The following is a 22,842-nucleotide window of genomic DNA, read 5'->3' as shown; positions in this document are numbered from 1 at the left end:
GGATGCTCGGGTCTGTCATGAGGAGCCTAGTATGATTTTGTCCACATTTCTGGGGAAATGCAAAGGTATTTGAGTTTGCAAAGCCTCTGTGAAATGAGCAGGTTTGAAGAACTGATTTCATACACTGTGTTGCCAGGTCTCTCTATTTGGTCACTGTTGCCATACCATGATGCAGTTGTGTCATTTATTTTAGAACAGCTTTCATGCTTATGCTGTTTCATTTACCCCATTTATTGTATTTATGCTGTCCTATTTATATTTCTTACTTATTTTAAAAATTTCACAGTAAACGTATCATCAATAAAGATATTTTTCTTAATATTCAGGGAAGGATCCAAATTGAAAATGGTGCACTTACAATATCAAATCTAAATCTGACAGATTCTGGCAGATACCAATGCATAGCTGAAAATAAACATGGTGTCATCTATTCAAGTGCAGAGCTCAGGGTTGTAGGTAAGATTTTCTTTTTTTCACTAAAACACAAACTTCATGCTCCCTCTCCACACCCCCTCCACCTGTCTCATATTCCACCCGGTCATGATCTCAAATTTAGCCCACTCAGATGCTATCACTGAAATAAACATTTTTGTCGACTTAGTATCTTTATTTGCAGTGCCGAGGAGTTGACTCATCTGCTTCCAGAGGATTTGCAGTCCAATCATTCATTGCTTTAAAACAGAACACAGCTAAATTATTCATTAGGGGAAGAGCAGAGATGGGGGCCTGGACTCGGGCCCGAAGATTGAAATGGCTCACGTGGTGCGGAGGCAGCACTGGCTCCGCACATCACTCAGCTGCACTCACCTTCTGCACAGCAGCTCTAGTGCTCCCCGGGGAGCCCTGCCACTTAAAAGCAATAGGCAGCTCTTGTATGCAGCCTTTCTTGATCAAGGGGACATGGGGTTGTCATTCAGTCATTCAAATGGCATGTGCTTGAGTGTAAAATAGTGGCAACCGTTTGTCTGAGGGAAATGCTGCACTTGTGACTGCCTTATGCACTCATTTGCTTGTGCAATTTCCACCTCCAGCGCAGGCTGATTTCAAAACTAAGCCTGGAAGTGCAGTGTGATTTGGGACAGGAGTGACTTTCTGTTGCTGAGGTTACAGTCCATCAGCAGACTGCTCCTTCAGCCTTGGTCTCCTGAATTGCCTTCTGAAGTTTGCTGTTGGTATAGGTAGAAGCCATGTTCCTTTTCTTAACTATGAGTTAATGAAAACTATACCCACTTGGAATGAGCTGCGCTGTAATTTTATGTCATCTAACATATTCGATCTGACATGCGTTCTCACACAAAACTAGAAGCCAAGCAGTTCCTTAAGTTTTTATGAGACTGCTGGTGTTGACTGCCCTCCCTGGACTTAAACAAATCATGCACACTCACACTCAGCAAAGCGTAAAGTCAGGCATGTGCTTACCACTCCTGGGGTTCACTGAGTTTCAGCTCAGGTGAAGTCAGTGTGATCTGTGCACGCTTCGTTAGGTGACGTACTCTGCACAGCTGAGACCTTTGTGCTAGTGTAAGGAGAGAAATGCCGATTTGTCCAGTAGACCTGTTTGAACTAACTAATCCATGTTTTTAATTATGTTTGGAATCTGAGAAATGTTGTGTAAGTGCTAAATAGTATCATTAACATAATTAAAGGTGCTTTATTTCACTATTACTCTCCCCTCTGTTTTAGCTTCTGCTCCAGATTTTTCCAAGAATCCAATGAAGAAACTGATCCAGGTACAAATAGGCAGCACAGTTGATTTTGAATGCAAACCCAAAGCTTCCCCTAAGGCCAGATGCTCCTGGAAGAAGGGAGGTGAGCAGCTACAGGAAAATGAAAGGTATTGAGTTACATTGGTTTATTTGCTTTGATCATACATAAAGCTTCTTTATGTCTTTTTATGCAATAGTGTCATCTGTAGATCCAAATAGTTGTGAAGTCTTTCTGAAGTCTGTCTAGCTGGGGGGGGTGGTTTGATGGCTTTTGAATTGTCGTCGTATCTGAGCACTGAGAGTGCATGTATATTGCTTTCTTTAAGTTCAAGGGCTAGATTTTATTTTCAGCTTAATGCAGAGTTTGGTCTGAGTTAGACAACCAGGTACTGACAGAAAACTGGAAAGGCAAAGCCTATAAAACAATACTAAAATTAGCCTTCACTAAAATACTCTGAAAATTCTGGCAAGGAGGCAGGTGAGGAATATTACAGCCATGGTGATAATGTGGCTGGGAGGGGAGTGGGGAAAGAAAAAGTAAGTTAGTAATTGGGAGGTCCAGAACTGCAGATGAAAACAGGAAAAGAAAATGAAAATACACTTTCTGGTTCTTTTCAAGGAACCACGAACTTTATCTACCAATGGTAGCATATGTCACCACTGCTTTGCTGTTTACGTGATAGTGAATGTGTTTTGGTGTTAGTAATTCTCAGTGGAGAATTTGTGATTCACCTATATCCCTAGCTATTGATTTCTGCCAACGCATAAGTGTTTTTTTCCAGCAGCAACCATTAAAGCATTATTGAATTAGTCATAAGGTAAAATTGCACAAGTCTGCTGATTAAACTGTATAATCAAACCATACAGAAGTGTACCTCTCCGTGCTCTGGAGCAGCCATCTCTCCAGCATTGGGGATTACTGCCTTTGCAAGCTTTTGGGTTTACATTTCAACATTAGCATAGGCTGAGAGTTTCAGGTAGTGAACTGGGACAGGAAGAAAACTCCTTGGATGAAAGGTGTAATTAAGATAGTTACATATCTGATTTAGCATGAAACTAAGAAGTTTGATACTTGGGACATTCCAGCTGCACCACTTCAGCAGTTTGTACAAGCTGTAAAAATTCAGAGGAGCAGAATAACTGTTTGGGAGTTTAGTCTGCCCTGAGGCCAGCCTTTCTGCAGTGAGTTGCTGGAGAATCTTTGCTAGACACAGGAACAGCCACCGAAAGCCACAGGGTTTCCCTGGGAGCAGTGAGGACAGGATGACTGTGAGTGTGCCTCTTGCAATGCTCTGGTACACCCTGTACTTAGCAGGATAATTCAGGAGCAGTGGTAGCACCGAAGTGTGCAAAAATCCAGACATGAGACTGGGGAAAGTGAATACTTTGTTTTTGAAGGATTGCCATGGCAGCCTGTTGTGATTTCGTAAATGTATCCCTACTCCTGTAGGACTTCGTGTTAGGTTGTAAAAAGCTTCACTTACCGTCGGGAAGCTATTTCTAAACCAGGTGAAATTCTTCTAGCTCACTTCCTGTAACACACGATATCATGGGGTTTTTTTTGAAACTTCTAAATGCAGAAGACGGTAGGAGATAGATCAGAACTTTTGGAGGCTGCAGCTGGGACCGTTGTGTGCTCCGTCGTAATGTTAGAGCTCTCCCCTTGTACCCAAAAAGGTTTGGGCACTTGCTGTCATCTTGATCTGTGCAGCCTTGGCTCTTTTCTTTTCAGGGACTACAATAGTTTTCATATGTTCTCGTATTCAGTGTTGTCAATGTGCCAGTCTGGCAGGCGATTTGGTATCTATTGTTCTGGAGCTTGACACGGTACCACGGACTCGCTAGCTGGCTGCATTCCTACAAGCCAGCAAGCAAAAAGCTCCTTCAAAATAACACTAGTTGGTTTTTCTTCCTATGTGAAGCCTCCCATCATCTTAAAACAATATAATACCATATTGATAAGTCAGTCTGTAACACAGGGCCACAATGATCTCTAAAACTGATGTGAAACCTGTTGCTTTTTACTGATTCTCAGTTGTCCTTATTCGCTTTTGTAAAGCGTGTGCATAAATGCAGAGCACCTGATTTTCTCCATTTAGGAAAAATCCTAATTTTTGTCCCCACACCTTTTCCATAAGAAGGTGGGCAGGAAGAATGGTATCCTTCCCATTCCTGCCTGTCTCTTCTCTTATTGGAGCTGCCTATCCTCGGCCTTCAGCTAACGTATAGGTTCAGACTGTGGTAGCCAAAGCTGCCAGGCATGCCTGGACCTTGCAAGGCTCCACACATGTCCAGGGGAAGAGCTTTTCAGCCACAGCTTGTCCCTTGCTTTGTGAGCTTTCTGTCTGGACGGGCATCGGATCTGGTTTTAGTGGTTGCTTTGGATCGCCCTGCAAAGCAGTACCTACCGATTGTGTTTGTGGTGATAGTGCCAGGCTAAAGAAAGTAATTTCAGTTTCTGAAAATGTATTGAGCATACACGATGCTGCCTGTTTAGATTTACGAACATAAATTACGGCTTTTAGTTCAGCAAAGTGCAGGTATTTCCAAAATACGGCCCAAGTCTCTCCTAGTGTATTTTTGACAGCACACTGAACATGGCTTACAGGAGAAAAGTAGTAACAACCCAATAATCCTGAATTAATCTAAATGAAGTACAGTCACCTTCAGAGAAAAGCAGAAACGCAACTCTTTGCAGAAGGCAGTGGACTTCATTACTGCCTTCTATGAATAATTGCAATTCATGAATTTCTTGCAGTTCTACAATTCTTGCAATTCAGGAAAGGGTTTCCAATTAGCAGTGCATTTTTCAACCATTAACGACCTTTCTAATGGTGAAGTCTGTTGGGGAGGGTGTATTTTTTAATTGCAGGAAAAGGGAGGAATTGGTTCCTAAAAGGGGTAATGCTGGCCACAGGGGTCCAGCATGCAGTTTACCTAGGAGAGGTAGGGGAGGCAGAATGAGCTTAATTACATTTGAGGCTCAGACGTACAGCAGGGTTCAGGCTCGCAGAGCACTCCTCAGGAGAGACAAGGGTGTGAGAACGGGGACAGAGACGGAGACTCCCCTCTCTCAATTTCCATGTGCTTGTAAAGAGCAAGCAGGGTCTTCGCACAGTGCAGCATGTCAGCTCCTGCAAGGGAGCAGCTCTTGCACTGCATCCCACTGGAGCACCTCTGGCTGTGAGAGAGTTGGGGTTGCTCAGCCTGGAGAAGAGGTCTCCAGGGAGACTTGATAGCACCTCCCAGTACCTAAAGGGGGCACAAGAAGGCTGGAGAGGGACTTTGTAAAAAGGCAGATAGTGACAGGACAAGGGGGAATGGCTTTAAACTGAAAGAGGGTGGACTTAGATTAGGGACTAGGAAGAAATTCTTTATCATGGGGGTGGCACAGGTAGCCCCGAGAAGCTGTGGGTGCCCCATCCCTAGAGGTGTTCAAGGCCAGGTTGGATGGGGCTTGGAGCAGCCTGGGCTGGTGGAAGGTGTCCCTGCCCAGGGCAGGGGGGTGGTACTGGAGGATCTTGCAGGTCCCTTCCAACCCACACCATTCTAGGACTTTGTGTATAGTTTCCCAAGTTCATTTGTCCTTAAATTAAATTAACCATATTATTGTTGGGTTTGGTAGGTGTGCTTGTGGCGTAATGGAGTCAGACAGCGTTGTTCGATAACGGCAGCACTGCAGTGTTTTGTTTGTCATGTAAACATACACAGCTGTGATAGCATGTTCTCTTCTGAGGATGTGCCAGCCCGTTCCTCCAGCACTCTGGTGGAGGCACCATGGTTAGACCATGGTAGTTTGGGCTGTACCTGAGCTGGGAAGGCTTTCTGTCATAAGAAGACTTCAGTTTTTCTGGAGGTACTGACCACGTTACTTTAGTAAAGCCTGAAAGAGTTTATTTTGATGGCACTGTTGCTTGTACTCTTAATTTATTTTTAAATGGTGCTGCATTTTCAGTATGTGGAAGATTTGGATAATGACTCAGTAAATTTTAATTAAATGAGCTGAATATGATATGTCTTGTGGAGGGAAGAAAATATAATTCAAAATGGATTCATGAGCTCTGGGCTGAGAAATTGCTCAACATTGTATAGTTTTGCTTCTTGTTAGTTTTGCAAAATATGTGGGGTTTTAATTTTTTTATTTTAAGAATATCTTGAATAAAGAGAGCTAGACAGTAGACAGCACTGGAATGCAGAGAGAAGTGAAAGCGTAGGATTCACTGCAGAACATGCGGAAGTAAAGACAGAAAATGGGAATTAAATTAATTGGGTGCTGAAGGAAGAAATTCTTCCCACCAGAATGCAGTTTTGGACCTTTGAAATAAATAATTTTGGGTGACGTAGCGAGAATAATAATCAAGAATTAGCAAGAATTCTTGGGTCTTTAATGACTGCCAGATCAGGTACTGAGGGTATCTGATTGTGGCATGGGTCAGTTTTGACCCCATATGATGTTTACAGTGCACACCACCACACCGGGAGCAAGCAGCTTGTGCTTACTCAGGCTGTTCTTTGCCAACCATCTCATATTATAAGGCCTTTAAAAAATTTCACTAAAGTATATTTTGTCTGCAGTCATTAAGCCACAACTAGGTTTTGTTTATTCAAAATTAATCTGCAGCAGCTTTTGCTGATAGCAGACCATAGCCCCCAGGGTCTCCAGGTAGAGAGCGCAGAGGGTGCGAACCATAGTTGCCTTCCTGTACGTTCTTCTGTGTTGAGGAGCTGGCCTAGGCCACCTCTGTCTCCACGTGGATGAACTTTTGGTTTTATCTTCCAGAAAAGGAAGATTAGATGTTCAACCAAGGTTACATGCACTTAATGCTAGTTTAACTCATCAAAAACAGAAGACATACTAAAATATGCTGCAACCTAGATAACCCCTTTAAAGATTTCATTGAACGTTTTATGTATGTATATGATTTTTAATTGATATATAGCACTAGACAGTTGCTGCTTGTTGGCTGTAGTGGGTCCTGTGCTTCTGGCTCAAATGCCTGCCTGGAAACAGTTTAATACAAAGGATTTTGAGCTCATGCGGAGCAGCATTTCACCTGTAAACAAATCTGCTTTTATTTACCAAGACTAGAAAAAGATGAAAAGATGCTGCAAACTTTACCTTCCCTAAACGTAATTTCAGTGCAATTCTCTTAAAAACCCTCCAGTTTAGCATCTTTAATTGGGGCAAAGTGATGTCAAATCAAGGGGGAAAGAAAAGAGGAGAAATATTTCCTGATAAAATGTTCCATGATTCTTAGAAGTATCAGTAACTAGTTTTATCTTTGCTCCAGTTTGAATTAAGTATTTTTATTTCATTTTGCATTACGGTTTGAAATGCTGTGATGTGGAAAGGAATGCATTTACTTACCAGTACTTCAGTAGAAGTTGGTTTGGGTGTTTTTTTTTTTTTCTTCTGGCTTTCTTGTTAATTAATCTAGTTTAATTTAGTTGGAATTTGATTGATATATAAAAAGGCAGTTTTGACCTACTTTTCCACTGTTGCTTTGCACAGAAGTGTTATGAACTGGAAAGCAGCGTGTTTGTGTTTATTATCATACCAATGAGGATCTAAAAGAGTTGGCTTTTGTGCTGAATAATCTGACAAATAAAAAAGGCAGTGATTATTTAGTTTGATTATGTCTGTTATTTTAGTAATAAAGCATTGTCACAGAAAGATGAACAAATTTGCATTCATTAACAGTTTCATTAATGACACCAAGTTTCAAGTGGCAGCCTTGTGGTCTTGGATCCTGAGGCTTATTTGTCCATTCATTGTGTATGTGGTTGCACTGCACCAACAATCCAGTTTAACAGGCATTTAGTGAGTAAGGTAATAGTATATAAATCTACAGATAATACTGTCCCAGTTCTGTAAGGAAGTAGGTATGGGGACAGTAAATGCAGAATAGCTTGAATAGTCTTACATTACAGATACTGAACTTGGCAGATCTTGGACTGGCATCCTGGAGCAGCACTTGCCCTCTAGTCCCAAATAATGTTTGTCTCAATATCTGTAAATGTGAAAATTTGTTGCAGTTTGTAACAGTAGTAATTATAATTTATCAGTATGAGAAGTACATGCACTCATTTCACAGTTGGATTTCTCCATGGTCACTTATGACTAAGGTAACTAATACCAAATTATAATGTCATGAATAAAACCTGGCATACTGGGCAGAATTAATGGAGACTATAGTGGCAAATATATCTGCAAGATCTGTAATGGCAAATACATGCTGCCAGTTTGGGTGGGAGAGGAAGACTCTCCATAGATTTACCAGCATCGTAAAGTCTCTTAAGTCAGGACCCCTGAAGTCCTGTAGTTGGTTAATCCTCTACCCCATTCTGTTGACCTCAGCCAAAGAGCCATGGGCATGAGTTAAGACGTTCAGCTGTTGTAGGTTGGTTTAGTCATCCATTTGACTGCTGGAAATAAAAGGGGGGTTGTTTTTTTTCTCAGGAGTTAGCGAGAAATTATGATTTTGTCAATGAGGTTTCGACGCATCCTATATCAATCTCTAGTTTTGCAAATGAATACGTGCCAAAGCATTGCTCCACCAGTTATCCCTGCTTTACAGGGCTAAAAGTTTGTGCCATTTGCCAGTGCGTCAAAAGGGTGCAGACTGTTGAAAATGGAAATCACTTTGAAAATTGCTGGCCTTCAGCAAAATGTATTGGAAAAACACTGGTAGATAAAGGGTACGCCAAAGGATGTGTTGGGGTTTTTTTTGTTAGAGATTTAGATTGCTTACTGGCAGCGGGCCAGCTGTAGTACATTTATCACAGTGTGAGAATATCTAATAATTTTAAGTATACTAAAAGCTTCAGTTTGTCTAATGTTTCACCATTTCAGGGTAGAGCTATTTATGGGTTTAGTGTTTTCATAGGCTCTGCGCTGCATTTACTGTTTTGTAATTGAAAAAGTAAAGTGTTTCTCTTTTTAATTTACCAGTAAAGATTTTATTTTGACAATAATTTTTTTCTAGACTCAGTTTGTTGGTTTTGGTTTTTTTTAATTCTGGGAAAAAAACTTCATTCTTAATTATATCTTGGTTTTAATAAGCCTATTGCTTGATTATTTTAGGCAAGCTAGACTTCGAGATAGCTCAGAGCACTGTAAATGTGATTTGTTTTAATTAAACAATAGACATTTTCTGGTTTATACCCTGATCCTACTTTTTCCTTTGTTTGATCTCAGGCTTTGTCAACACTGTTTTTAGTTGGTTTTGCATTTTTTCTACCAGAAAGTGCTTTAAAGCAGATGATACAATACAAACCTTTGCAAAATACACAGATAGCTAGAAAATCCAACAAATCAATAGCTTGCTTGCAACCATAATTGATATGTTTTAACACCTTTTATTGATGTCATTATAATTACTTATAAAATGTATTAATCATGTCTGTAACACATTTAAAATATCTTTAAATCATATGGTAAGATTTAATTGCTTATACTTGCTCCACCTAATATAAAAGTGCAGCCAAGTATTTGGAATTTTTCAAAACAAGTTAATAAGCCTCAGGGAGGTCAGCTCTACTGACATTGATGAAGCACATCCTCCTTATGAATATGCTTCAAACATCACCATGTTGGCTTAGGTACCTCAGTATTCTTTGGAAGATTCCAGAGATGGTTACTTCCAAATGTAAACTGATTAAACTGTCAATCTGTTTATAACTTTTTCTCCCCAAATAAGGTGCTTTTGTCTGTCGTTCTAACAGGGTGACTCGTTATCTGTTGTAATTTGCATCTGTTCATTTCATTATGGTGTCCCCTTTCCAAAGAAAAAGTATCTCAGCTACAGCACTGAGTGTTGCAACACCTTTTTTTAAGGAAAAAGAAAATGCAATTCAAAATAATTAAGAAACTAGAAGTTGTGCTTGTTTCTTGAGTACGCTTCATTGTAAAGAGCAGTGCAGTTGTGGAAGGAATCTAGTGCCTCCAGACATTTAAAATGCAGTCTCCGTGTGGCCTCGAGGATTAGGTGAACTTGCTTTTAAGGGGAAGGAGAAGCCTAACCTCAGAGCCATTGCAGAGTCCCACCGCCACAGTCTGCGGTTCGTGCACATGGTTTTGGAGCATCAGAGGAGTTAAGGGTAAAGGACAAGATCAGCGAACACATCAAACTCCAGAGTCGCGTTCTGCTGCCCTGATTTACCAGCTTAATTATTCACAGATTCAGCTGTTTGTTTTTTTTTTAAATACCATTGTAACACTGTATTATTTATAATATAAATCACCATAAGTAATTAATGACAGTGCAGTTGACTGACGCATATACCTTTTAGGAGCCAACTTTTTTTTTTTGGCATTGTGATTGAATCGAAGGCGGTGTGTTCCCCAGGTGCTTTCGCCCTGCCTGCCTTCAATCCTAGAGGTCTCCACAGGCTTGTCCTGCAGCCAGCGCTGCACTCGAGCTCGCATTGTCCTTCCATCAGCTATGGTAGTGTGTGGGGAACGTCACATGGAGAAGTGGTCACGCTGAGCTGTTGTTACAGTGTGTGAATGCCAGAAGAAGAAGGAACCTGTTTGTTTTTTTAAGTGAGCATCCTGCTTGCTTCGTGCCTGGGAGAAGTTCTGGGAAGAGAGGCAGTGATCCCAGTCCCACCTGACCACAGCAGGCTTCCCCATCTCCTTTTTGTAATGTGTATTCAGCGGTACAGAACTGAATCTCAGTTGGGACAAATGATGGAGATCCGTTGATGCTAATTTGCCTCAAGGATGTTGAAGAGAGCAGCAGGGGTGCGTATTTAATTAAATTTGTGCTGAATAATGAAGCAGGTTAATAATTAAGTACATGCAAGTGAGAAGACCAAATCCTCATGACTCTTCTGAGAAAGGGAAGATAGCAATGTTAAGTTTCATGACATTTGCTGCCTTCTCAGCTGATACTTGCTGTCAGAACTGTGTAAGACTCCAACTAATATGGTTAGAGGTTTGCCTGGAGTGTTAATGTTGTTTGCTGTTCTGTTGATTCTGTGTAGTTAGATGTGGGTGTTTGAGGCATTTCTAAAATACCTTCTCGGTAAGGTGCCTAGGGAACCGACAGAACAGCCTTGCTGCGATTCCTTTGGTGCCTTTGAAATAGATCGATGGGATCTGAGAGAGAAGCTCTGCAGTTCTTTTGACATAGGTGTATCAGGAAATGTTTACTATTTTGTTAATTATTCTGGACTTTCTTATATATGTTAGTTATATAGCTGCTTGAGGTTATCTGAGGAAGACTTGGCAGAAGACCCTGCATGTAAGGGTGTGACGGGTGGGAGGACTAGAAACAGGGAAGGAGGGAGTCAAATTAGCCTTACCTTTACATCCCTCCAGTGCTTTTGTCTAGGATGTCATCTCTGCTGTTGGGATGCTGGTGCTCTTCTGTCTGTATCAGTACTGCAGGTCTTCTGTCCACGGCTTTCACAAGCATCTTCCTGGTTTGTTCCATGCTGCCTGTCCGTTAGGCGTGACTCTCACTAGTGGAGTTTGTGTGAGGTGGAGGGAATTTTCTTTCCTTCAGGTCCTTCTATAAAGCATGCCTCTGCCACGTCTGCAGGCCACCTGCTCAGCATAGGTGATAAACTGAGACAGAAGTCTGCAACAGTGGGAAGTCACAGTTTGCTTTCTAAACAAGTACTGGGGTTATACTTGTGTGGGCTGAATCCTGCTCCAGAGAGTCAGTTGTGCAATTGAGCTCTCGACTTCACCGCAGGCGGTGGTAGGCTTGTGTCTGCGAATCCTGAAAAGTGCCAAATGCAGATTGTTGATGAAAAATCATATTGCATCATCCTAATAATGACATAGAGCTATTTCAGAGTTACCATGCAAGACTGCATGAGGTAAGCAACATAATACAGTTGAAAACTATTCTAATTTCAATTGGTGCAGCTGAAAAAGATGGAGTTAACATGGGATTTCTCTGTCACACACACAAAATACGTATCTTAAACATTGGTTCTACCGGTATCCAAAATGGTGAGTGATACACAGATGGGTTCAAATTTGTTGCATATTTTCAGTGTATGGCCACAAAATTTTCAGACAGTGCGTTGGTGCTGTTTGATATATTACGGTAACAGTATGAGTATTAAAGCATTTTGTCTACAATGCTGCAACTTGTAAAATCTCTTTATGTTTTGTTAGAGTCACGTTATTAAAGGATGGAGGACTAAGAATAGCCAATGTGACTAAAGCTGATGCTGGAAGCTACACGTGCCTGGCAACAAACCAGTTTGGAACAGCCAGCGGCTCAACAAACTTAATAGTTACAGGTAGGTGCGCTGGAACAGCGGATCAGCTGTGGGGTGGTGTAAACTGAATTGCAAACTCCGCAACAGAGGTCTGGCATGATGTGGGAGTCCGAGTTTGCTTATTGAAAAAATATTTAACGTGGTGGACAGTAAAGAGTGAGAGAAGTTACATAGTTCACAACATATAAAGATAAAAGTGTATTTGTTATAAATCTATTGAGACTAAAGAGACTGAGGGATTTTGTCTTTGACAAAGAAATTTCTTAGATGTGAGGGAGTTCTGACTACTTTCCTCCCTTCTCTCGCTTACCTAAATACTAAATAGTGCAATTATGCATTTGAGTTCAGGGTTGGTTTTTTTTTTAATTTCTTGAGGAAAATAACCCATGGCAATCAAAATATTTCAAGTAGTTGTATATTCCAGTCCAAAATCTGTTAGCCCTAAGGAACTGTGTGCTGTTTGCTTATGGAAAAAGATGTGGTAGAAACTTCAGCTGCAGGAGTGTGCAGGGACTCCGTGGTCAGTAAAATACAGTCTTTCAGAAGCGAGCTGCATGCATAATGGTTGTTAAGAGGGGCTTGTGCCCCCTCCTAGAAGTCATCTATTACTACTTGCTATCCAAGACGCTGGATTAAAAGGACCAGTAGACTGTGAAGTTTTATCTGAAGAATATCTTCTTTCATGATACTTTTTTTTAAAGATTGGACTATATGAAAGATTTTCCAAACTCAGAGTTATCTAATATCCTACTGCATTACATATCCTGTATATCTCAGAGATCCAAACAGAATTATTTTTTTCAGTGAATTAACAGCTTCACATTTTCCATCTGTGCTTCTAAATGATTCATGTCCCTTTATTTCCAAATAACAGAATTATATACAAAGGATTTCTAGAATTGTTTTAAATTTACAGTATCTGGAGTACTTGAAATTTTTCTCCTTTAATGTGATTCTGGAATAACAAGCAGCTGTTCTTAATGACGTTATTTATGTTCCATATGATATATGGACCCAAATATCCAACGTGGATTTCCTCTAGTTTCCAGATTTTATTAGCTCCTTCTCTGACTCCTAATCTTCCAGTGGCTGCTGCTACAGCTGCCTGCCTCAGAACACGAGTGTTATTGCTGAGACCCACACACGCTTTTTAATGGTAATTTCATTGCTGTGGGTTGCAGTGCATTTAGCTTTGTAAAGTATATTGGCCTGTACACAGCAGGTTAAAATTTCTCTTTCCAGTGTTGAGTAGCTCCTGCTGGTAAATGTGCAAGAGGACACGATGCTCCGAGAGGGGTCGAGCAGCAGCATTTACAGTCCAGATGCATAATTTGAAGTGACTGTCATTAATCAGATTTGAAGAACGTGGTAGAATATTAGTAGCAAGCAAAGCTCAGCAATACAGGAATCCAATAACTGATATTTCTGCCCTCAACAGAGCCAACAAGGATTACTTTGGCACCTTCCAACATGGATGTCACGGTGGGAGAAAGTGTCGTCTTGCCGTGCCAGGTTCAGCATGATCCTATCCTGGACATCAGCTTCACCTGGTATTTCAATGGAACACTCACAGATTTCAAGAAGGATGCTTCTCATTTTGAGAAGGTTGGAGGGGTAAGTTGCAAACACCTTCTCTTTGCCTTATAGATATACACAGCACAGCCAGGCTTACTTTGTTTCTTTCTTCAACGTGGTAAAACATAGGATGCTGCTTCTCTTTTGGGCCTGTAGAATTTTCTTTACGTTGGAGGGAAATCATTCATTGAGTTAGCTACCTGCCCATAGCTCCTTGTTCAGACACCTTGTATTTTAGACCTGAAGTATTTTAAGTTCTGTTTCTGCATCTGGCCCCACGTGATTTTCCCCAAGATCACATGAAACACAGCAATGACAGATTAACGAACTTGACGCAGACCTTGTGAGCTTCAGCCTAAAGCTGAACAAAACCACCACATCTTTCCTTATTTTTCCTGCACTTGCATCTCTAGTGTATCCCTCAACGTTCTGCCTGAGCATCCTTGGGTGAGAAGCTGTTTTATCTCATTAAATAGTTCCGATGCAGGATGCAGAAATACTGCCAGGTTGGAAGAGGGGGCAGGCATGGTGACATTAATGGTTTTTACAGTATAACCTAATCAAAATGTGAAAAATAAAGCGTTAAGACAGATGAAGGAAGTATCGAGAGAATTAAATCAATTACAGCCAAAGGTCTTATTACAGTGCAGGCCGTGGCCAAGTGATAACAAAAGCAGCAGCTGAGCGTCAGCATGGAGCTGGCCATTATAAGCCTTCATAAAGTTTCCTTTCACATATTCTTGCATGGTCTCCTGCTCTAGAGCAGTAGCTGTGGGTTAGACACTACTACCTGTGAAACTGAAATTTCAGCACCTAACTTTCTTCTTTTGGCCTGTAAAAGCTCGAAAGATTTAGCATTTAATCAGTAGGCACCAAACACACAGAGCATTCTGCAGTTTGCAATTGATTAAATATAAGTACATGTGGAGATTATGAGATTTCCTTGTAGGAGCCATGAGATATTCATATATCATGTACATTTTCACAGAAATGTTTTGAGAATTACAAACTGCCCATCTGTCATGCTGTAATGGGAATGCTCCGATTTCATAGCCTGTTACCTTCCAGTATTGCTACATGGACTTTATTTATTTAGTCATATTTCCCCCCAGCTGTACTTTGGCTGTATATACAAATAATATTAGAAAGGAAAGGTTAAAAACATACCAAAACCTGAAACTGACATTTTTACTGGTTCAATTAAGGCTTCATAAACTGATTGGAAAATGCAGCATTTTTTCTCACTAAAAATTCCAGCTTTTTGCTAAAACAAACACAGGCATGATTACAAATCAAAGCCTTGTCTAGGAGTCTTTTTTTTTTTTTTTTTCTTTGAGGAAAAAACATTAACAAGCAGTTGTTCACAAAAAATTCTCAGTCGGTGCTGAAGAAAAATCCAGGGTGAATATTGCGTAACTTGGAACTCTGAATCTAGAACATTTTCCTGTGAAATTTATCATAAGGGACAGAATTAGGGGTTTTTATGGAATATAGACATTTAGGGTTTGGGGTTTTTTAAACTCTTAATTGCGTAAAGAGGGATTGTGAAGCTTGTTAGTAGAAAACTTCATAGGTTGCCAAGAGATGCATGAAAACATTTTATGCACTTGTATCGCATTAAGGTCAGTGGAGTAATTTCATCTGGAGTTACGTGCGGGTCATGGCACGTAAATAAGCATAAATGCGCTCTAAGCCTTCCAGTAGTTGCAGTGTGTATTTGTCAAACGAAAATATCTGTGCAAAAATAACTTCAGCTTTCTTGGTCGTAAACATGGCAAAAGGAAAATAATGTTTCACTGGATAGATTTCTGTGTAGTGATGTCTTGGAAGTTCCTGTCATGCATGCCTGAGGTCTCCAACGTGTGGTAGTTAGTGGGAATGTTATGGGATCACCACCTGGTCTTCCAGATGGTTATAAAAATACAGGATGTAACACTGTGTTACTGCTCCATTTTTTTTTTTTTTTTTATTTTTTTGTGATTTATACAAAGAGTATGGCAAACCAAGCAGATTCCAAAATTTTGAACAGACTGTCTCTAAACTGTTCGGGGTGTCACCTTGTAGAGCCCAGCAATGGCTGAGGTTGTTAGGAAAAGCAATTTCAGCAGCTGTTCGTACTGCGTGGCCTGCCCTTTATTTTATTCTGTGTAGTGTGGAGAAAGGACGGTGATCTTACTGTCACCTGGACTTGTCCATGCTGACAAAGATTTAATCTGACGAGGCGAGAATGTGGATGCTACTGATGGTCTGTGGAGCCATGGGAGGTGAGGGTGCCCTCCTGCACTGGAGCTTTTTGCTGCTGCAGGTTTCTGTGTTTTCCCTAGTACTTTGGGATTCTTCCCCAGATATCCACAAATAATTTAAATCCAGTGTTAATATTTTGGTGGATTTCATTTCAAGTAAAATTCTGTTTGACAGTCCCCTTTGTCGAGATGTTTTAAATTTAGTTTGCTAAAACAAGTTTTGTTTAGAACATGATTTGCTTGTGAGCATGCATTGCTGTTGTCGGTCATTGCCTGAATATCCTACTTCCAATCATGTAGGTTGAGTTTTAGATTGTCTTCAACTCAACTTTTAATGTACTGTAGGCAATCAGCACTGAATTGTCCTGCAAATGCTTACATCTGTGCTCTCACAGAAGAGTAGGCATTGTGTTTTACACACAGGGATGGGAATCAGGCAGAATTGTTTTCAGCTTGTGTTGAACAAAGAAGCGGGACATTGTAATGCTGAAATAATGGGTGTGACTGTGAAACAAAGAAAAATAATGGAACTGTTGGAAAGATTGGTAATTTTTTTTCCTAAGACTAAAATAAACTCCAGAATCATCTCTTCCCCTTTCTCCCAAACTGCTGCACACCCAAGAATTAGTCATGTGGCCAGAGTAGCTGAAAATACCCACAAAATAGTGTTCGGTCCTCAAATGGAATGCTGCTGCTTCAGTTGTTTTTTTTTTAAATAAAAACTTTTAAAAATGGAAATCTGACAAACATTTTTCACCTCAAAAATATGATGTGAACAGGGTTAAAGCCATAATTCAGCTGACACGAAGAGAATTTTTCAAGTGTTGCTGGCTACCAAAGGTTTAGTATCAAGTTCTCTACTCAGTAATGTAGAAAACAAATAGTATACAGGAGCCCTAAGGTGATAATGAAGTTAGAGTAATCACTCAAGTTTTAGGTATGTTTCCCTTGATCCACGTGGTCAACTGCTTGCTATGATGTTAGCAAGACCAGTGGGGAAATAAAATGACCAAAGATTAGATACTCAGTGAAGAACAAAGAATAGAACATAGACTTGTAAAATGGGGAGTTTAGCAGAAATGTACAACCTTGCAATAACCTGCAGAATAGACCAAATCCAGCTTCGTCATTTAGACATTTGTCCTCCTTAAAACCCTGCGATAACTAGACTTACAAATTTTGTCTAGAAGTCAAATTGGTTAATGGCCATAGAAAGCTGGGGTTTTTTTCTTCCTTAGGGCTTTGAGACAAATGGTTGGTCACAGGGCGCTGACTTTCTCCATGGTTCCTAATAGCAGTCAGGAGGTACGTTCCCAGTACGAGCTAACCATGTTGCAGTTCCTTCTCCTGTAGAAGAGGGACACTACCTCATGTTTATTAGGAAAATGCTTACAGACAATTACTATGGAGCAGCTGATGGGTAATAACTTGCTACCCTGCAGGCTGTCTGCCAATGCAATTTTTGAGCCACTTTTTATCTCCCAACAGTTTTGGGTGATTTCTTTTCCATTTAAAAATACAATCTTGATAGTAAATTACAAGGTGGTACATTTATGTTAATAAGAACTTCATGTTTCAACAGAGTGCATCAGGAGATTTAATGATCAGAAACATCCAGCTGAAACATAGTGGAAAATATGTTTGTATGGTGAAGACAGAAGTGGATAGCGTAGCATCTGCAGCGGACCTTATCGTACGAGGTAAATTTCAGCTTCAGTTACCATGAATCATATTTTCTAACTTTTTTATATTGTAGATGACAGAAACAACTGATGTTGTAGATTACAAAACCAATTTGTTATTGCAGTATGTGGTGAATGACTGTGACTTGAATTATGTCATTCTGCCTTGCAGTTAGGGAGAATTACAGCTCAGTTTTTGGATGAAGCCTAATTTTTCCCAGAGGAATTAAGAGCTGGGGGATATAATATTGACTGCACATCTTTTCTCACTGACAGTCCTTCAAGTCACTGATGAGAGGGAACTCTGAACTGGCAGCTGTGAGCGAGTCAGAGCCTAGGAGAGGCTTTGTCCTAGGGACATGCTGGAAGTTTAAAGCATGTAATGCAGGCTTACTCCTTTTAATTCAAAGCAGGGATGCTCACAGTTAAGCCAGAACTGCAGCTCTCTTTGCTGGTGATACAGCTACATTTATTGTGAGAGAAAAGCTTTCATTTAAGAAAGCACATGATGTGAGCAACACTCATTCAATGTATTTTAAAATACGCCAGATACTTTATAATTGTCAATGTAATGTTACTAATTTCACCCCCCTTTGCTGGTGCAGATGAGACAAAGCCCGGCATTTTTGCCAGGTGCCCAGGACCAGGATTTTCCAACAGGCAGCAGCAAGCTCGCCTGACTGAGTTGCTGTTCAGATGTTGTGCTGAAAAATTGCTACAGTGCATTGTACAGTAAAACAGCTGTAGGTAACAAATTGGCAGGCTAGTGAGATGTGTTAGTAGATTAAAGAGGACATTGACGACTAAAGTAAAAGGCATTGGAAAGATAGAGGATCATGCTGAATAAAGGTTCTTGGAAAAAAAAACAAAACCCTGTCGTCTGTGCTGCAGTTCAGAGTATTTCAGAATCAGATTATCAGAGTTAAGTTTAGTGAATATAAAACAGTAATTACAAGTGTTCTTATTCCAGGCTGAATTGTTTCCTTCCTCCCACAGCGCTGATAAAATGGGAATCCATACTGCTACGTTAGTGGTTTCCAGAGCACTGGCTTTACAAAACACAGTGTATTTTTCAATCTGATTCTAGGCTCACCTGGGCCCCCTGAACATGTGAAAGTGGATGAAATAACTGATACCACAGCTCAGATCTCCTGGCAAGAAGGCACGGATAATCACAGCCCAGTAACCACTTACACCATACAAGCAAGAACACCTTTTTCAGTTGGCTGGCAGCGAGTTACAACAGGTAAACCACAATTCTTGGTACAGCCTCTGTTGAAACGTTTTTGGCCAGGGACACCATGTTCTAAGTTTCCTTTTTTTTTTTCCCCCTTTATTTCTAATAGTTCCAGATGTGATTGATGGAAAAACATTCACAACCACAGTAGTGGATTTAAATCCTTGGGTTGAATATGAATTTCGTGTAGTTGCCAGTAACAAAATAGGAGGTGGAGAACCTAGTTTACCCTCAGAAAAAGTAAGAACTGAAGAGGCAGGTTAGTGGGTTCTTCTATTTGTTTTTAATTCAAGAATCTTGAACCGAAAAGGGAGCATTCTTATCCTTCGCTCTTTGCAAACAAGCTTGGAATTGCCATTGAATGTAAAACTTATAACTAGTCTGTTTACGATTTTTCTGCTTAGCCGTGGGACAGTTTGTATTGCTTCTGTGCTGTTCAGCAATGCATAACATCTAAATATGTTTAAACTGTATTTAGTATGCCAGAGCCTGTCAGTTCAGGCAGTGCTGCAAAGTCTGAAGGTATTAACGGATGGAAAGAAGTTAATTTTGACAGGGTGATTTCATTCCTAGCGTTTGATCCGTGTACACCTTCCGTGTAACAAGCATGTGGCTCAGAACGCATCAGTTAAAACCCCAGGAGTTTACTTGGAGTAAGGCCATTGCCCACTACATCTGCATAAGTTAACCCTATTAAAAAACTGAAGCATGCTTCCCATTTTTAGAAGTTCATAGGCAGTAGCATACACGTCGTAGGCTGCGAGCTGGTGAGGTTCTTGAAGTGCTCAGAAAAACCTCAGCTTGCCCCAATGATGGAAAGCAGCAAGGTGACTGCAGGACAGGGCTGGGGCTTTGCAGGACTGCCCACCCTGCCTCGAAAGCATGTACCTTGATTTGCAAAAGCAATATAAATGCAGCCAGGTCAGCTTCGGAGCATGAGGTTAAGGTTAGGTGATTGTCATCTCTTGTATCTTCATGGTGTAGACAGCTCTACATTTCCTTTTCACAGTTCCCGAAATTCCCCCATCTGAAGTCAGTGGGGGAGGAGGCAGCAGGTCTGAACTGGTCATAACATGGGATGTAAGTTTTCTGGCAGTTTTCTTCACAGAATGATCATTTTCATTCAAACGCATAAAAGATGAATTTCCCTGGCTCCAGCAGCTTCTCATCTAGGATGTCTGTGTGCTTGGTCACATGCTGTCACGTGAGCTGTGCATGTTTGCCTTCCCTTTCATGTGTCGCTGTGCTAGGTGGCAATCAGTGGGCAGTGCAGTTAGTTGGTCCGAGATTATTTCTGCATTCGAACAAATGTTAACGCTAAAAGGGGCAGGAGGGCGGGGGAAGGGGTATCACTTAAAGGTTGAGCTGAAGAATTATGCTTTTCAGTGCAAATTTGCAGTTCTTGCTTTCCTATCATTAACTCTGGATGCATGTGCTAGCCAAAAGAAACGATCAGATAATGCATTATATATCCACTTTTTAATGAGGTAAAAAAATGTTAACATTCTATTGACTACTCTGTGTGGTTATCTAATGATAATCACATCAGAGGAGGGTGTAAGCCACTGCACAAAGGCAGTATTGTGCTCTATAATTTTGTAATTAGATTTTATGAACCGTGGATTGTGAAATCAAAAAAAAAAGTATTTACTGAAGTATCTTAAAACAGTATACTTAGCGGAAAACAAGGAATATATCTGAAAGTTGTTCTTTTCTTGAAGTACAAACCTTAAAGTAGGTTCAAAGGAACACACTTTGTTCTTCTGTGCCAGAGTTAATTTGCTGATGGAAAGATCCCAAGTGCAGTACCAGAATCGTGTACATTAGGCTGTCAGTACCTCCTCCCTGCAAAACGTGTCCAGTGCTGCATGTAGCATCACGGACTTTGTCATCTGCTGCTTTTCTCACAGCCCATCCCTGAAGAATTACAAAACGGAGAAGGATTCGGCTATGTTGTTGCTTTCCGCCCCTTTGGCACCACAACATGGATACAGACTGTGGTCACCTCTCCTGACACACCAAGATACGTCTTCAGGAATGAAAGCATCTTGCCCTTTTCACCATATGAAGTCAAAGTTGGTGTCTATAACAATAAAGGAGAAGGGCCATTTAGTTCAGTAACCACAGTTTTTTCAGCTGAAGAAGGTATGTGATTGAGTTACCTCCAGATAGTAAACATGAGATGTTTCATCAGAGAATATTGCAACACCTACTAGAAAGGAGATCGCTGTGAATGTGGACGTGCTTATTTCCACAGTCGGCAGTGCTGCTGATCATCTCTCATTTATTGCTTTCCGAATACAGAGCCTAGCATAGCACCCTCCGGCGTGTCTGCGACAAGTCTGTCATCCTCGGTCATTGAGGTCTCCTGGATGGCCATTCCATGGAAGATGAGTAGTGGAAGGTTACTGGGCTACGAGGTAAGCTCATTTAAAATACGCTCCCATTTGTAAAGGGCCATGAGCCAGAAGGGTCATGCAGGCTGCAGGACAGCAGCGTGGAATTACCACGTATCTTGCTTTTTTTCTGCCCCACCTACACCCAGAAGAAGAATATTATCTTCCAAGTTTCTCTGAAAACAAAGAGCACAGAATGAAACTGTGGTTTGCTTCCTGTGCTGGTAGTCATGTGTCTGTCTGACAGTATTTTCAAACTGACATTTTCTCAGAATTACATTTACTTCCAAAGAAACTATTTTATAAGGTACATTTGTCTGAGTTTAACTTCTTTACTTTTTACGTGAAGTAATGGTTTTCCTCTTGTCATTTTTTAATTCAAGCAAGATCTAGTATTTCAGTTTCCTTTTTCCTACAATCACATTAAAAAGAGCAGCAAGCCTGAAAAGCAGATGGGTAAGAATTATTTATTATTTTTAACACAGTAAACATATTTTTGAAACTTTAACGTATTTCTACCTTTTTCAGCTGAGGGAAAAACTGCACTTCAAGGAGTCAGATGCAGTGTCTTGGGTGAACAGTCCTTTTCATGCAAGATTTTAAATGGTTGTGGTTTATATTTACTAGGTTAGGTACTGGAACAACGGTGAAAAAGAAGAATCTTCAAACAGAGTAAAAGCTGCAGGGAATGAGACATCAGTAAGAATAACAGGTTTGAAGAGCAACTTGGCATACTACACAGCTGTCCGTGCTTACAACAGTGCTGGAGCAGGTCCCTTCAGTGCCACAGTAAATGCTACCACAAAAAAGACACGTAAGTATCTTGAATTTAAAGTGGGGAGGGACATAATGGTCTGTTAGCATTTGCAGGGAAGTGAAAACTAGGCACGTTACTGGGAATCGCAGTATGCACGAGTGACCCAGATTTTCCTACAGGACTGGAGGAGTGAGTTACACAGGTAGACTGAGTGCAGGTCTGCCCTTCCTACCCTCTACTGCCTCAGTAAAACACAGCTATGCCAGTGCAGCTGAAGATAGGTATCTAATTTCTGCACAAAACCTTTATTATTCTTCTAGTGACAGGAAGAACTTGAGAAGAAAAATTTCTGTTATTTGGAAGGAAAAAAACAGAGACTTGTTGAATATTTTCAGGGTTATATAACGTATTTGTAAGTTCTGTAGAACATGGCTTTTGAAGTGCGGTGATCCTCATACAGTTCATGCAAAACAATCTTTCATGTCCATTGTTTTCTCTTGAAAAAATTGCACAAGAGGCCACTTTACTATTAAGGAGAAATTAAGCTGGATAACAGATTGTCAAAGGCCACACTAATTTTTCTACTAACAGAAATATTTTTAGTGTGCTCTTGCATTGTAACACAACTCAGAACCGGGGTCATCAGTCTTGAAGTATTTCTTTCACACTTGCAAGAATGTACAATTAAATCTGTCTGAAAGGTCAGATTCCCTGGCATAGTCGATAACATCCTTTACCAAAAGCAGTCACATCATCAATATTACAAAATAAGCTAGTTTATCAGAAATGATTGTATGCAAAAATTAGTGTCACCGTCACTTACTGAACCAACTCGGATAAAATTTGCTGGAGTTCAGCTACTTGGATGCATAGTTGCTGTGCATCAACTGCTCTGAAGTAACTCCCTGTCTGTAACCTGTACCTGACGTGATAAATAGTTTTCTCTAATTAACCATCTTTGCGACTACTGGCTGCTGACTAGAGCTTGTGGCAGCCTGGCCAGC

At 40.6% G+C, this 22,842-nt stretch overlaps 1 protein-coding gene across 2 annotated transcripts in view; it reads left to right on the top strand.

Moving 5' to 3' along the window:
* The window catches only part of LOC119147510 (contactin-3-like), a 109,362-nt gene that overhangs the window by 79,445 nt on the left and 7,075 nt on the right, over nt 1-22,842 (top strand). Inside the window, exons 8-18 of one of the 2 annotated variants that reach the window (XM_037386644.1) lie at nt 327-456; nt 1,684-1,834; nt 11,842-11,969; nt 13,387-13,562; nt 17,349-17,466; nt 18,536-18,694; nt 18,795-18,944; nt 19,695-19,765; nt 20,596-20,830; nt 20,990-21,105; nt 21,709-21,895. In XM_037386644.1, the coding sequence (XP_037242541.1) occupies nt 327-456; nt 1,684-1,834; nt 11,842-11,969; nt 13,387-13,562; nt 17,349-17,466; nt 18,536-18,694; nt 18,795-18,944; nt 19,695-19,765; nt 20,596-20,830; nt 20,990-21,105; nt 21,709-21,895 (1,621 nt within the window). The remainder of the gene's footprint in view (nt 1-326; nt 457-1,683; nt 1,835-11,841; nt 11,970-13,386; nt 13,563-17,348; nt 17,467-18,535; nt 18,695-18,794; nt 18,945-19,694; nt 19,766-20,595; nt 20,831-20,989; nt 21,106-21,708; nt 21,896-22,842) is intronic. The other variant, XM_037386646.1, reaches the window with a different exon arrangement.

The sequence above is a fragment of the Falco rusticolus genome, chromosome 4 (assembly GCF_015220075.1).
Source record: "Falco rusticolus isolate bFalRus1 chromosome 4, bFalRus1.pri, whole genome shotgun sequence".
Lineage (NCBI taxonomy): Eukaryota > Metazoa > Chordata > Aves > Falconiformes > Falconidae > Falco > Falco rusticolus.
This window is presented reverse-complemented; position numbering and strand designations above follow the sequence as displayed.